The sequence below is a fragment of the Macrobrachium rosenbergii genome, chromosome 4, assembly GCF_040412425.1.
Source record: "Macrobrachium rosenbergii isolate ZJJX-2024 chromosome 4, ASM4041242v1, whole genome shotgun sequence".
In the NCBI taxonomy this organism is placed as follows: Eukaryota; Metazoa; Arthropoda; class Malacostraca; order Decapoda; family Palaemonidae; genus Macrobrachium; species Macrobrachium rosenbergii.
The window spans coordinates 77,088,838-77,106,016 of record NC_089744.1 but is presented as its reverse complement, the minus strand read 5'-3'; the positions used below and the strand labels follow the sequence as shown (position 1 = coordinate 77,106,016).

Genomic DNA, 17,179 nt, shown 5'->3' with positions numbered 1-17,179 from the left:
AATAATAATAATAATAATAATAATAATAAGAAGAAGAAGAAGAAGAAGAAGAAGAAGAAGAAGAAGAAGAAGAAGAAGAAGAAGTAAGCACCAGCATAAATACAGAACACTCAGAGTTGCACGCACTCTAATCTCTCATTAGGTAAAACGATAAGGCATCGGAAGAAAAAAAAAATTTAAATCTACCTGTCAGTGGATGACTGACAAGTGCCAACCGCCCCCCCCCCACCCCACCAATTATACACACAACCACGACGCGCGGACAAGACTTGATAAGAAGAGGGTCAAATAACGCTGCGTATGACAAATTGTTTGGAGAACCTGTCCTTTACTTCTTAATTCCTCGTGCACCACGCCAAATTAGAGGTTGTGTTTCTTCCTGCCACCTTTATTGTAGGTTCCGCGAATATATCGCCTTTGGGAGGACGCGAGTTTCTGCCGCTGCTTTTACTTGAACTGGTCGTCTGAGCAGCGGCTGTGCAATGGTGTTTAATTTATCAAATGGCATGCCGTATGCTTGCCTGTATTCAGTATTCATGCCAGCTCTTACGTAATCGACTGTGACCCTTTGTTTTCAATTTGATTCTCTTGTATCAGTGTATAAATCTATGTGTGCATATATACAGACATATATTTGTATATATACATGTATATTTATATATATTTATGTATTTATACATACACCCATATATATAATATATATATATATATACATATATTATATATATACATATATATACACACACATATATATATATACATATATATATATATATATATATATATATATATATATATATATATATATATATATATATGTGTGTGTATGTATATATATGTGTGTATGTGTGTATGTGTGTGTGTGTGCAGGAAACCGTGCTAAACAGTAAACACTCCTATCCAAGAAACCAATCGTCTATTTTTTTCATACTCAGTCATCAACACGTCTTAAAACAAACAGGAAAGAAATCAAAAGACTCAGAAGCTTTGTCACGGGAAAATAAGGCGATGGGAACTTTGCACGAGATTTTTATTTTTTCTTCCCTTGAAATGTTCGGCATGAAAGCTTTTGCTTTTTGCTCAGACATTCTGTAATTCTCTAACTTGTGACTGAAAAGAAACTATGTACAATAACCGTTCTGTCTGTTGAAAGGTAGTGATTGATTGATTGCATACAGTGCATTTTCGCTTTGCATACCAAAAGAAATATTATTAAAGTATCAAGAATAGAAAACACGAAGTAAACACTGCGCCGAATCGAGTTTTCTATACAGCCGCTACAGCGTATAATCAAGGCCACCTAAAATAGATCTATCTTTCGGTGTTCTCGGTATAAGGATGTATGAAACTATAACCACGGCCCGGTGGTGGCCTTTCCTATATCGGTGCTTGAAGCACGAGTGTGGCTAACTATAACTTTAAATCAAATAAAAATTACTGAAGCTAGAGGGCTGCAATTTGGTATGTTTGATGACTGGAGGGTGGATGATCAACATAACAATTTGCAGCCCTCTAGCCTCAGTAGTTTTTAAGATCTGAGAGCGAACAAAAAAGTGCGAACGGACAAACAAAGCCGGCACAATAGTTTTCCTTTACAGAAACTAAAACAGATATATTTGCATTAACTCTTCTGAAGACATGGGACACTGAACTTTCCTATTTATGGAAGAGAAGTGACGATTAGTGAAAAGTAACATAGCCCTAAAGTTCACTTCACCGTTAGTTTAACTACCTGTTCAGTCGCTATTTTTGGGAAAAGAATGATAAGGGCATGAGAAATACAAACGGTATTGATGCATATGTTTATATATATATATATATATATATATATATATATATATATATATATATATATATATATATATATATATATATATAATATATAATATATAATATATAATACACATATATATACATATATACATATATATAATTACTCTAATAAGAGTTTTCAAGTTTACCCTTTGCCTGTCCTCAGCTACCTTGGGATAAGCAAAACTGAAATGGCAGGAATCACCTTTCAGTATGATGAACAACATTACTTACTGTTGTTATTACAATGACCACTCGAGCTGCAACTCTATTTGGAGGAGCCAAATATTACAAACCAAAGGACCCCGATAAACAAAACAAGAACTCAAGTAACCTAACACAACAGACAAGGAACTGCTGACAGAACGCGTCAGTGCCGTCACGAAAGCGAGGGTCACATCTCATGATATTTTATAGTTTTGCTCTCTCTCTCTCTCTCTCTCTCTCTAAATGACAGTCCGCAATAATGATCTATGGTTGTATGTTCTTCTTTGCGTCCCGAATTAAGACGAATTACGCCGTTCCGAAATTGCGTATTAACTCGTAAAACAAACAATGACTCCCTTACAAATGGTGTTTCACGTGAGGTCACGGAGCGTCCTTTTTTTTTTTTTTTTTTTTTGGTGGGGTGGGGGGCGTTTAGAGATCGAAACTATCTTCATAAACAACAAGAGGAAAACTCTGAATCGAACTTGTTTTGAACAATGCGTACAGGTGGTCAGCAATTACCTTCATTAATGACTTTTGCAGGACTATCATTATCTGTTGCAGACGGAAAGGTGATACGTCGTCCACTTCCGCTACTCTGGAGGGGCAAGGAGCAGTGAGGGGAAAGGAGGAAAGGGCAGGGTTGAGAAGGGAGGGGAGGGGAGGGGGGAGGAAGGAAGAAGGAGGGGAAGGGATAAGCCCTGAGAGGGACAGGGGCAGAAAGGGGAAGGAATAAGGGTCACAGAAGGGAGGAGGAGAAGGGGGTGAACGTACAGGCCCGAGAGGGGAGGGGGGGAGGGGAATGACGTTAGAGGGGAAGGGACACGGCCTGAGAAGGGACAGGGACTGGGGGCAGACAAGGGAGGAGACAGGGCCTGAGATGAGAGGGGAAGGGACAGAGTGAGAAGGAGGGGAGGGGGACGAGACAGAGGGGGAAGGGATACGTCCCTCTGAGGGGAAGGGGCAAGACCCTGTGAGGGGGAACGGGACAGGGGGGGGCCCAGAGGGGAAGGGACAAGCCCCTCAGAGGGGAAGGGGAGGGGGTAGCGAGGGGAAAGGGACAAGAACCTCAGAAAGGAAGGGGTCAGGGAAATGAAACACTGCCCTCACATCCCTCTGTCAACCCCCCTCGCCGTCCTTCCCTTTACGAACGAGAGAGCTTTATCAACCCTTTATAAAAAAACAGGCTTAAAAAATCAATTTCATCCCCTCCCTCCCTCCCCCCCCCCCTTCAACCCTCTTAAACTACATCCCTCTGTATTCCTGTCTGCCATTCATCTTGTGGTCCAGTGTTGCCGCTCTGCTCCTAAATAATGTTTTCGAGCCATTTAATTCAGAAACTCACAAGAATACTATGATTAACTATGCCCTATCTCTTCCATTATATTCTTCATATGAGTAAAATCATTCACTGAGGCAATAACACTGTTCGAGCAAAATAAATTTACTATAATAAAAATGTACGTTCCCAAATTGTAGGCAGGGCTATTGAATATCCACAAAGAAAATAGAAATAAAGCAAAATGAAAACATGAAAAATTAATAAGTCGCCATTTACACAGCAAAGAAAACTTTCAAACAGGAGCAATAAAAAATATGAGCATATAAAATAAAAAATGAAAAGTCGCCATATTAGACAACAAAGAAAAGACATTCTAACAATCAAAGACCTCTAATTTGCATAATCATCAGCAGCAAAGAAAAGAAATTCTGACATTCAAATACCCCTAATTTGCACAATCATTGGTAGTAATGGAAAGAAATTCTAACAATCAAAGACTCCCTTATTTGCATAATCATTAGCAGCAAAGAAAAGAAATTATAACATTCAATGCCCTAATTTGCATAATCATTAGCAGCAAAGAAAAGAAATTATAACACTTAAAGACACCCTAATTTGCATAATCATTAGACAGCAAAGAAAAGAAAGAAACATTCAATGCCCTAACAATCATTAGCAAAAGAAAAACCCTTAAAGACACCCTAATTTGCATAATCATTAGACAGCAAAGAAAACAAATTCTAACACTCAAAGACCCCTAATTTGCATGACCATTAGCAGCAAAGAAAAGACATTCTAACACTCAAAGACCCCTTAACTTGCATAAGCATTAGCAGCAAAGAAAAGACATTCTAACACTCAAAGACCCCCTAACTTTATTAAGCATTAGCAGCAAAGAAAAGACATTCTAACACTCAAAGACCCCCTAACTTGCATAAGCATTAGCAGCAAAGAAAAGACATTCTAACACTCAAAGACCCCCTAACTTGCATAATCATTAGCAGCAAAGAAAAGACATTCTAACACTCAAAGACCCCCCTAACTTGCATAAGCATTAGCAGCAAAGAAAAGAAATTCTAACACTCACAGACCCCCTAATTTGCATAATCATTAGACAGCAAAGAAAAGAAATTCTAACACTCAAAGGAATCCCTAATTTGCATAATCATTAGACAGCAAAGAAAAGAAATTCTAACACTCAAAGGAACCCCTAATTTGCATAATCATTAGCACCACAGGTAAATCATACTGTTCTCACCTGCTACAAATGAGCCATGGTTCATTGTAAAAACATTTTATTAGAAGTGCCTTCACTACAATTTTAAATTTAGCCTTCTTAACCTTCCTCTTTAAACCTAGTTTTGTAATCTCTCTCTCTGCTAATCAAGGATCGATATTTAGATCATATCATTTCTACTTTTCAATATAAATAAAGAAATGGTACCTATTTTCAGTCTTCGAGATGAAATAACAAAATCGCGATATAATCATACCTTTATTTGTTTCATGGAACCTAGTTCACTGGAAGATAATAATAATAATAATAATAATAATAATAATAATAATAATAATAATAATAATAATAATAATAATAATAATATACTTTATTCCGCCTGACAGCCATATGCAGAGATACACAAGGCAGATACAATACTGATGATAATAACAGTATTATTAATGATACTACTGATACTAATAATATACAAAGCAGAGGCTTTTGGTTTCGTCCTTAACTTTGAGCGGTAATTTTTCAGTTTCCTAAATTCGCTTTAATTTTCACCGGCCTGAAAGACCAGCTGACAGCAATTCTCACCTGGAATGGACACCATTATTCCACTAAAGACAGATTCAAATCTAAGTCTTGGAATGAAGTTAAAGTGAAAAGCTAAAAAGGGCGAAAAGCTAGGGTCTTCCTCTTGATTCGATAGGGGAAAAATATTATCTTTCGTAATGAACATGGAAAGTTATCAAGTGGCAAAATTTTAGAATGACCAGTCTATGGCAACACTGCTAATGGGACCCAGAATGCCATATACCCCTCCCTCTCTTCCTCTATATACAGTAGTTACCGATGCACTCCCTTATCTGTCTCCCTCTGTTCATACCCCTCCCTCCCCCTTCCCCCTCTCTCCCTTTCTCTCTCTGGCCAGTAATTAAGCACGGCACAGCTCTGGCAATTATTAGATTCATTAGGGTGATATAGGAGTATTCAATGACGATGTGGTCAGGTGAGTTGGCGCAGGCAAGCAGTGGCCTCACACCAATCGGTTCGAGTTACAGCTAAAGGGACGTTTGGACCAGCTCATCAAACTCTCGTTAAGATTATTACTTATAATGACGTCATCTCGCATTTTCCTGCTGGTAACAAAGAGCGGTTGCAGGCAGACTCAACACCCAGCCAGGCAGAAAATGACGCGTATTCTAATGTAATTTATTTATTTTTTTATCTTTATTTTTTTTTTTTTTTATAAAATTTAGACTGTCATGCCAAGCACTGGGGCACTTTACAGTACAGTACAGTAGGTCAGTCAGCGCTTAAAGCAATGGAAAGAAATTGGAGTGGTTGGACAGCAAAATAAAGTGATCCAGAGAAAACCCCACACATGCACTAAAAAGTAATAGTTAGAGGTGTTGGACAGCACGATTGAAGAATGGAAGGGTAGGGAATGGACGTGAGGTGAAAATAAAAAAATGGGTGTAGCTAGGGACCCAAAGGACGCTGCAAACACCCTACAGTGCACCACGTGAGGAGCACTGACAGCACTACCTAATTCAGATACAAATACCTGTAAAGTAGCCAAACTACACCTGGCTTAATACAAGCTAAACGAAAGCATTAGTCACGTTCGATTGAGGTCATAAGCACCAGAGATTACATCTGGTTTGGAAACGTCAATAATTATCCAGGCAAAAAAAAAAAAAAAAATGCCACCATTAACTGCTCACGGGCGCTAATCCTTTCTTTCTCCGGTCTGGCAATTTCCATTTGTCATTCCGTAAAGGCCGGACATTTATCATGTCATTTTCGCTGCTGGTTGACTGAGTCGGTAATGTCCTTACTGCCATAATCTCAAACTAGTCAACGGGTAGTATATATATATATATATATATATATATATACATATATATATATATATATATATATATGCATTAAACATCATACACACATAATATCATTAAATATCATGACATATAATACCTGTTGACTTTTAATCTGCCTACAGTCTACAGCTGAAAATTAATTGTATGGTACTGTTTTTATCATTATGATCTTATTTCTTATCGCTATTGTTTCAATATTATTGTTGTCATTCCTATTATCATGAACACTATTATTACTATTATTGTCGTGTGTGTTAATATATATATGTATATATATATATATATATATATATATATATATATATATATATATATATATATATATATATATATATATATATATATATGTGTGTGTGTGTGTGTGTTCCACAGCAAAGTGGCAGAGCACTGGACTCGCATTTGCAAGGTTCGTAGTTCGATCTCGGTTAACGCCTACAGATTTGAATATGACAAGTGAGAGAGAGAGAGAGAGAGAGAGAGAGAGAGAGAGAGAGAGAGAGAGAGAGAGAGAGAGAGAGAGAATATAATACCCGCCAACTTCATGAAATAAAAATACAAAAAGGCAAAAATAAAACGTTCGGTGACACGATGAAATAAAGGAACGTACACAAACGTATCTTGACGTTTCTTATTCACTGACTGGATCAACAGCTCCCGCTGATCCCAAAGAGGAAGTTCTGACCAAATGTTTTTACTTTAACGTTTTTATATTACTACGTCAACAGCTCCCGCTGAACCCGAAAAGGGGGTCTGACCAAACGTTTTTCTTAAAACGTTCCTATATCAGTAAGTACGTCAGCAGCTCCCGCTGAACTCAAAAATGGGGTCTGACCAAACGTTTTACTTTAACGTTTTTCTATAGCTACGTCAACAGCTCCCGCTGACCGAACGTTTTACTTAAACGTGTTTATATCACTGACTCAGCAGCACCCGCGTAACCCAAAAAGGCACCTCTGAATTTTTAATTACTCTTACCTCACTCGAACAACAAAACCTGCCATATTCTTCTTCTTCTTCCCACTGTTATTACCTCCGTTGAAGACCCCTTGCACAAACGTCCCTCAAAAGGTTATACAGCCTTTTTAAAGAGTTTACCTTTCATCGTAATCATCTCTCGAGGGTTAATAAGCGCATGTCGAAATTACCAGCAAAACAGGGGAGCGCTGGCCATTCCCGGCCATTAATGGAGTCACGGGGCCACCAGACCTTTATAATCGACGTCAGAGATCATAATTAATAGCGGGAGAATGACCCCGAAGCCGACAGAAAGAGAGAAAGGGTAATCATAACATCAGTGAATAATTGATTGACGGGAACGTAATGGCTGATAATAAAAAGGTGATTCGCGCTGCTGATTAAACACCACGGTTGCAGTAATGTCACCGAGAAGGGAAAGTTTACCCCCCCCCTTACGTTATGCATACTGGCGAGTATGTCAACAAGTCAACAAGAGAAGCTTGCAATGTTGCGTGGTTGTTTGACAGTTGGTGCCTGAAATAATTAATTGAGCTGCGTGTCACACATTTCCCATAAAAAAAGTTTTGGATACATGTTTGAAGGCTTAGCTTAAAATGTCTACAGTGCTACAGTGGACAAAGTGAATCACAACCAGCATTGTACTTTTATAAAAACGGTTACCTAAAAAAATAACAAAAAGCAAGTACATATTTATTTAGTGCCGTATTTCATATACAGTGATTATGAATTTATAATCTACGACAGAGGGCAAATTGAACTACAACCAAATATTGCGCTTTTATAATAACGACTGCTCAAGATATCAGAAAAACCAATTGTGTCCTCATATTTTAAAATTTTAATGTAATAGCGATTTTCAATCTTAATGTACGTTTATATAATCTTTCAAGTAACCATTCTCTCTTTTTCCCGTTCTTACCGTTATCAAAATGTTCAGATAAAAAAAAAAAAAAGAGTAGTCTACTGAATTCAAATGGGCAGGGGAAGAGGGGTTGGGCGTAGACAACGCAGAAGATGACCTCCACCCAGACGAGATAGCCAAAAAAAAGAAAGAAAAAAAAAAAGAATTCCAAGTATTTAATTAAGCAAGGAGCAAATTCAATCCTGCTGTCTGCTAACGTCTCCTGAATTTCCAGATGTATCAGTTTTAGTTTCTATTAACTCACATTGATTTATTTACCACCTTTTCCTAAGACTTGCCTCTCTCTGCTGGTTGATTTCCCTTTGGAGCCCTCTCTTTCTGTACTTCCCTTTCCGTCCTCTTACTTCTTCCTAATGAACACCATATTTTTGTGAAGCTTGAATTTCAAGTCAATGGCCCATTCGGTGGGCTTGTTCCATATAAATAGGTGTCACCTATTGAATAATAATAATAATAATAATAATAATAATAATAATAATAATAATAATAATAATAATTGGGTCTGCAGTCTGTTGACTCTGTTCATAAGGGTTTTCCTCTGAATATTTAAAGAACGAAAGAAAAAGCCGACGAACAAATGGATGCTATTCACCTCATGCCTTTGGATGACAGATGCTTGGATTTCTGACATTTAGTCCAGACAAGAAACATCAGCTCTGGCTAAGTACGCAATGTCCTGACTGAAAATCTTGGGAAGGAGGAAGCTGTCTGTAGATGCGCACCACAAATTTTGACACCAGAGCAGAGGCAGACCAGAGAGAATAACTTCAGGGCACTTTTGACTCATTCTGGGCCGATTCAGACAATTTCTACAATAGAATATTAGCCAAGAAAGACTGGTTTACCTATAAACCATGAAAGACTGGTTTATCACTAAGAAATTAAACCAGATATTTAATAGAATGAAAATACCATAGTTCTCAACATCCCCCAGAATTCAAAATTCATAACAACTAAGATGTCCAATCCTTGAATTCATTTCTAATTCTTCAATCTTTAAGATTTAATTTAGGGGTCTTAAATTCCAATTTCCTACCTTAAATTTACCTTTAGCTTTTATAAACTGGAAGACTCTTAGCACCCGCATAATGCCTGGGTCTAGGGGCCATTTCTAAATTGTCCCAAACCATTAAGGTGGTAGAATCAATAATAAATACACTGAGGGATAGCCAGTTTCTTCTAAGGCCCAATTCCTAGCTGACCAAAGTCAATGACCCTGACACTGGCTATTGGTTTTTAACCAAAGTCATTCGCTAGCCAATCACAGTGACGCTGTTAGTCACTGCAGGTGGTGAACTTAAAAAGTGCAGATAGCCAGTTTCTTGCAGCGCGTAGTTCCTCGCTGACTAAAGTCAATGACGCTGACACTGGCTATTGGTTTCTAATCAAAGTCATTTGGTAGCCAGTCACAGTGAGGCTGTTAGTCATTTCAGGTGCTTAGCTTAAAAAGGGCAGCCTAGGGCGGTCCTACCCTGAGCTCGTAACCCAAATATATGTACTCCATCTTCCACAGCGCTAAAAGATGTTTAAAAACCAACCTTTTATTACAACCTTAAGCTAAAGAGAAACTGATCCGTTATCTGTACTAAACCTACACCAATAACTATAATAATTAAGTAGCCAATATTTTTCAGTCCACAGAATATTCAAATCAATGCAGATCTAGGGCACTTTCTCAATATATCTTTACCAATTCTTGCAACAGCCTATGATTAAAATATCTCTGACTTAAAAAAGTATTATACTGTACTATCATAATTTTACAGTAATCACAATATTTTTTATATTCCTCAACACAAATACGAACACCGACATATTGAACACTCGGAATTCAAAAGTGAATAATGATATACAAGACAAAGTAAAACTGAACGAAATATTAAGGAAAACATGAACACAGTGTAAATTAGAAACATCTTTTGAAAAGAATTCGCGTAGAAAACAAGATTCAATGACAACATCCGCAAAAAATATGAAATAAAGTAATTATCTTATATAACCGTGAATGTCAAACACAAACTTTCTACAGAAATTGACTCATCGTGAACAATACGGACACTTAGCCAATACGTCAAATGAGACACCTCTTATCTGGAGCAATTCGGTAATTTGGAAGTAACAAAACATCTGAAATGAATTACTTTGGTCACAGTAGCAATACTTCCTCAGTAATTGCAAGCAGAGAGAGAGAGAGAGAGAGAGAGAGAGAGAGAGAGAGAGAGAGAGAGAGAGAGAGAGAGAGAGAGAGAGAGCGAGCGCAAAATAATTCATCAGCTATTGCAAGCGGAAATAGCGGGATCATGAGAAATACAAGTAGAGAGAGAGAGAGAGATTTATGCAAGACACTACTTGAGTACTTAACTGCAATAACCGCAAGCGGAAATAATGGAAAAGAGAGAGAGAGAGAGAGAGAGAGAGAGAGAGAGAGAGAGAGAGAGAGAGAGAGAGACCTTTGCAAAATACTTCTTAAGTAACTGCAAGCGAGCGGAAATAATGGGAGAGAGAGAGAGAGAGAGAGAGAGAGAGAGAGAGAGAGAGAGAGAGAGAGAGAGAGAGAGAGAGAGACCTATGCAAAAATAAGCTGAAACTCCATGAGAAATGAGGTGAATACACGCATACCCAACACCACCCCCTCCTCCACCTCCAAAAAAGGGAACCCATTTATAACCAAGGAAAAGCATTAAGAGTGAGAGCATAATTATCATCTATTACTCTTTTATTGCCCTACAAGTATTCCCAAGAGAAAATGGGAACAAACAGTGTATCTTTTTTTCCGTTTCTTCCCCTGCTTGTTTTAGTTCCAGTAGCCTTCTTTCCTTCGGCAACAAAGCGGCACCAGTGATAGAATGGAATAGAACAGAATATAGAATTTAGGCCAAGGGCCAAGCGCTGGGACCTATGAGGGCATTCAGCGCTGAAACGGAAAATTGACGGTAAAAAGGTTTTAAAGGTGTAACAGGACAACCTCGCAGCTGCACTATGAATCAATTGTTAGAGAGGGTGGAAAGTAAGATGGAAGGAAGAGAATACAGTGAAAGGAATGAAAGGGGGTGCAGCTATGGGCCCAAGGGACGCTGCAAAGAAAAAAGTATACCTTAGTTTTACCAGACCACTGAGCTGATTAACAGCTCTCCTAGGGCTGGCCCGAAGGATTAGACTTATTTTACGCTGCAAAGAACCTTAAGTAATGCCTACAGTGCACCGCGTGAGGTGCACTGACGGCACTACTAACCCCCACTCCCACCCCACCCTCCTACGGGAAAGGCACCAGTGATGACTAAAACGAAGAGTTTATGGCTCGATCGATGATCGAGACAGCTGTCAATCATTGATGGGGAGCTCATATGTCGTGACTGATGTGTCGCCGAGCTCAGTCGATCATTACATGCATATCAGTGAGATTGAAGGTAAGCCATACGTAATGCATAACATCGTGTGCGTAATGAGTCGTCCAGGGTCGTCGTTGTGTTATTTTTTCTTTTATATGTTTCTTGTAATTCCTCATTTTTTATTTAAGTGGCGTACTCATTTTCGTGTCGAAAGTGAGGCCAAAAAAGTAGACATTTGGAAATTATTAAAAGATTCCATTCAAAATTTTCAGTACAAAAGACAGAAGGGAAAAAAATAAGTAAAAAGTCACAATAATGTATATGGGCGATTATATTTTTCCAAAATACAAAAAAAAAGTTTTTTTGGGGAAAAATACAATCGCCCATATACATTAATGTGGCTTTTTACTTATTATTTCCTGTCACATTATAGTGATGCACCATACCCAAAATACAAAAAAAGTACAAAAATTTTCTTTTTGCATTGTGGAAAAATACAATCGCCCATATACATTATTGTGGCTTTTTACTTATTATTTCCGGTCACATTATACAGTGATGACAGAAGGGAAATTCTGGAGAAAAAATGAATTTTTAACCTATAAATGCTTAGGACAACTGTTACAAAATTAAAATCAGCACTAACATGCCTTGCAAGAATCAAGTGGGAAAATATTAGGAGAGAGAGAGAGAGAGAGAGAGAGAGAGACCTACAGACCTTACAGACCTTACAATTCGTTCATTGCCCCAGGTCCCTCAGTGTGAGCTTTGATGTTACTTAGAGTTGCTAACGCATCTTCCGGTATATTTTGCATCTTCCAGTCTTGGATGGTCTGGGATGCATCTTAGATATTTGTCGAGCTTATTCTTAAACACATCTACGCTCACTCCTGTTATGTTCCTCAGATGAGCTGGTAGCGCATTGAATAGACGCTGCATTATCGATGCTGGTGCGTGGTGGATTAATGTCCTGTGTGCTTTCCTTAATTTTCCTGGTATAGTTTTTGGCACTTTTAATCTACCTCTGCTTGCTCTTTTTGATAATTTTAGTTCCATGATATTTTCGGTAATTCCTTCTATCTGTTTCCATGCTTGAATTACTGTGTAGCGTCTCTTCTCCTTTCAAGACTATATAAATTTAAGAATTGTAGTCTTTCCCAGTAGTCAAGGTCCTTAACTTCTTCTATTCTAGCTGTAATGACCTTTGTACACTCTTTCATTTGTGCAATATCCTTTGGTAGTGTGGGTACCATATTATATTGCAATATTCAAGTGGACTAACGTACGTTTTATAAAGCATAATCATGTGTTCAGCTTTTCTTGTTTTGAAGTGCCGGAACAACATTCCCATTTTTGATTTTGCCAATAGAATTGCTATTTGATCATTGCATAACATATTCCTATTCAACATCACACAAGGTCTTTAACTGCTTCCTTGTTTGTGATTGTCTCATTATTAGGTCCTTTATATGCATATAGCATTCCTACTTTATCACCATAGTTCATTGATTCAAATTTATCAGAGAAATACCAATTTATCTCTGCCCATTTATATATTTTATTTAGGTCTCTTTGTAGCGAGTTCCTGTCTTCATCACAAGCAATTTCTCTACTTATTCTTGTGTCATCTGCAAAACTACTGAGTCCTTAACATTACTGTCTATGTCTGCAATCATAATCACAAACAGCAATGCAGCTAACACCGTACCCTGTGGTACACCGGATATTACCGTAGCTTCATCCGATTTCTCATCGTTTGCAATCACTATCTGTTTTCTGTTTTGCAAAAATTCTTTTATCCATCTTCCTACTTTGTCAACAATGTTGTTTTCTAATTTTTTCGCTAATATATTATGACTACCTTGAAAAGCTTTTGCAAAGTCTAGGTAAACCACATCTGTATCTTTTCATTTTTCATATTTTTTATATATGCTTTCATTTGGACTAACAGTTGGGTTTGTGTACTTTTTCCGGTACAAACCATGTTGTCCTATATTGAACAATCTATTTTTCATTAAATGTTTCATTATATTTTTTTATTACCCTTTCTTCATATACTTTCATAATAAGATGTCAGACTCACAGGCCTATAATTACTTGCCTCTAGTCTTGAACCACTTTTGAAAGTAGGAGTAATATATATCATAAATCTTGCCTGTATCTTATACTTTGAATAATATTGCTAGCGGCTTTATGATTGAATGAACCACTTTCTTTAACAATATGACAGAGAGAGAGAGAGAGAGAGAGAGAGAGAGAGAGAGAGAGAGAGAGAGAGAGAGAGAGAGACCTTCTCTTTACAGACTATGAAGGCGCTGATTATTTCTTGAGTTCCTTCTGTTTGTAATAATAATAATAATAATAATAATAATAATAATAATAATAATAATAATAATAATACACGTACTATTGGTAAATATGAAGTGGTAGCGATGGGTTAAGCTTGCGTTACTGAATATTATTATTTAAAGTGAAACACAAACGCTTCTATACCATTACTTAAAAATAACTAAAATAAATCTAACGAAATTCGTCGTAATAAGAATAAAGTTAACAGATAATAGTAAGCACAGACAAAAAAAAATATTTACAAACAAACCAGGAACCTTCAACAGCGATGGATAAGGCGGATACTACAATAATAAAGATAAATATACAAAGCCACAATAATTAACTGCAACTTCTGTCAATATGAAACAGAAGTCAAGTTTTCCTTCTTACCTATCAATTAGATCTTTTCGCTTCACTGCTGAATATGTCTGGATTGACATAATAATAATAATAATAATAATAATAATAATAATAATAATAATAATAATAATATAATTTGGCAGCAGACCCTCTTTTAAACAGGTTTTATTGAATATTATTGCTGTTTCAGCTGCATTTATTTTATAGAAGGCTTTTTCTATTTTCCTTATTGCGGACTTCTCTTCATTGGAGGTGCGTGCTAACAGCTCGCCTATATTTGTCATTTCATGGGGAAAGTAAAAAATTTGGATTCTGCTTTTTATATATTCTATACAGTTAGAATATTATAACTTATACAGTTGCTTAATCTTATACACTTGTTGCCGCGACGTTTCGACAGCCTCTTCTGTCATTCTCTAGCAGGAGCTAGTAGAGGACTGGCAGGATGCATAGGTCCTTCCGAATTTATACATGGGCTTCAGTGGGAGGTCATGGACGGCGAATTTTGATTGGTTGCAGTCGGTGAGCTTCAAGCCATATTTCCGCGGCGAAGCTCAAGCCTGAGTGATCTTCTCAATCTGGGAATGCTACTCATTCCAGCGTTCCCATTGGCCTGCCATTGCGTGACGTCATGATGACTGACACCATCGGTAGTTTGGCTGCTATTGAGCAGAGGGTGAATGACGTCATTATTTCCTCTCTCTCTCGTAGTCGGGCGGTTGTCTCGAAGGGCACCTTGCTCTTCAGGGGCATCTCCATTCTCAGGGTTGTCATGTTCAGGTATTTGTTGGATTTGGTGGTTGTTCGGCATTGCTCTTCTCAAATTCATGGGTAGGAGCAATTTCTCCTGCGTCGTGTTTATTGTGGGCTTTCTCTCGGCAATGAGGAGCGCCTCCAGCAGGCGCAGACGTCAAGGGTCGGCGGCTCTCCCGATTATACTTATATTTTGTATAATACTGTCGCAGGAGATGGAAGTATTGTGGGTGGCACAGGTGTGGTTCATGATGGCACCTTCCTGGGCGTGGCAGGAGATCCTCTTTGATAGATGCATCATGGTCATTCCAATATAAACACTGGGATATCCTCGGACAGGACATACAAATTGGTAGACCACGTTCTTCTGCTTGAGGGATCTCTTGCTGGCGGAGAGGGGTTATTCTTCATCACGAGATCACGGGTGTGGTGGTTCTTGTAATATATTACTAGATTTATCCTCTTATTATCTTCGGTCGGGGTGATGTTCTCCATGACAATTTTCTTCATGGAGCTCTCATCTTCGCGGTACTGGGGATGTATACGGGCCTTGTAATATATCTTGATATCATCCGGGGGGGCAGGTTATCCGCTCTCACTGCTATACCATATCTCCAGGCCAGTTCGGATTTCCTTGTTGATGAGTTTGTTAGTGAAACCATTATTCACCAACATTTGTGCAGCACGTTCAAATTCCTTGTTAGTGTCTTGCCAGGTGGAGCAGTGGGAGAGGGCCCTTCGAATGAAGGTCCTGACCATCGTATTCTTAAACCTAGCAGGGCACTCGCTATCTCCATTCAAGCATAGTCCCAAATTGGTGGATTTCGTGTAAACTGATGTCTTCAAGTTCCGCTCCGTCTTTGTGACCATAACATCGAGGAAGGGGAGCCGCTCGTCTGTGCTGAACTCGACAGTGTAGTTCAGCACACTACATTGCTGAAATGCCTGACAAAGGGCTTCAACCTCCTCCTCGCTGTCTGCTTGAACGAAGACATCATCGTCGATATATCGTGCACATTTCTTCGGCTGCTGGACTCTCTCAAAGACACATTCTTCTACAGTGCCCATGTAAAAGTTTGCAAGGAGGATGCCCAATGGAGGGCCCATCGCAATGCCAGCTTCATACAAATCTCCAGCAGAGCCTTCAAGGAGCCTTCTGGGATGTTCAGTGGGGTCATCGTTGGGTCTCTATATACTCTGTTTAGGATAATGTGGATGGTTTCATCCACCGGTACGTTGGTGAATAGACTCTCTACGTCCAGAGAGGCGATGGTTCCTACGCCCGGGGAGTCTCGTATCACTTCAAGGAATTCCACAGAGGACTTCAGGCTATACCTGCTCAGGGCATAGGGGGTCAGGATATGGTTTAATCGTTTGGCAAAGGCATAGGTCGAGGCAGGTGTTTGGCTTATGATCAGGTGGAGGGGTTACCAGCCTCATGTGTCTTGACATTCCCATACAGATAACAATGGTCGAAGTCGATGGGGGGAAGATAGACAGCATTGGTGGCAGCATTCACAGTGCTGATGATCTTATTAGCTTCCCTCTTGATGTCTTCAGTGGGGTTCCTCAGCAGCCTCTTGAATTTCGTCGTGTCCGACAGGATGGCATCCAATTTGTCGAAATACTCCTCCGTACGTATAAGAACAAAAGCTGCTGTCTTGTCAGTACGACGCAATGTGATGCCTTCCTTTTCCTTCGGCTCCTTTGCAGCATTCCTCATCTCACAGGTGCAGATTCCACTGTCGTAGACCCTGTCTCTGTGAGGGCTTCGGCTAACAGGAAGGGCTGGAGGGAGTCGGAAGTTCTTACAGTGCCTCGGGATTCTAACTGTTGTATTGATTCTAGCATCAGTTCTATTTCCAACCTCTTCTCATGGTTCTTTGGCTTGGAAATAAAGTGGCAGTTCAGCCCCAAATTCAGCAAAGCATCTTGATCCAGGGAGGGCTGGAAATCTGTCAAGTTGATGTAGCCTTTATGCTGCTGCGGCACTCGTAGCTTGCCAGCGTTGAGGGCTGTGAGTTTCCGTATGACGCCCCTCATGCTCTGGGTCATATCATCCTCTCGAAGGCAGTTGGGACAGGCCAGAACTTCTTCTTCAGT

General features: G+C 38.9%; 2 protein-coding genes across 2 annotated transcripts in view; both read right to left on the bottom strand.

Moving 5' to 3' along the window:
- The window catches only part of LOC136838097 (uncharacterized), a 115,703-nt gene extending 110,573 nt beyond the window's left edge, over positions 1-5,130 (bottom strand). Inside the window, exons 1-2 of the mRNA XM_067102943.1 lie at positions 5,115-5,130; positions 2,542-2,969 (exon numbers count right to left, since the gene is read on the bottom strand). Of these exons, the coding sequence (XP_066959044.1) occupies positions 2,542-2,969; positions 5,115-5,130 (444 nt within the window). The remainder of the gene's footprint in view (positions 1-2,541; positions 2,970-5,114) is intronic.
- Positions 5,131-15,379: 10,249 nt separating this feature from the next.
- LOC136838092 (uncharacterized) lies at positions 15,380-16,799 on the bottom strand. The gene is made up of 3 exons (XM_067102931.1): positions 16,537-16,799; positions 15,746-16,232; positions 15,380-15,607 (listed from the first exon to the last, which is right to left on the bottom strand). The coding sequence occupies exons 1-3, from the start codon at positions 16,797-16,799 to the stop codon at positions 15,380-15,382; spliced, it is 978 nt and encodes a 325-aa protein (XP_066959032.1).
- Between the last annotated feature and the right edge of the window lie 380 nt (positions 16,800-17,179).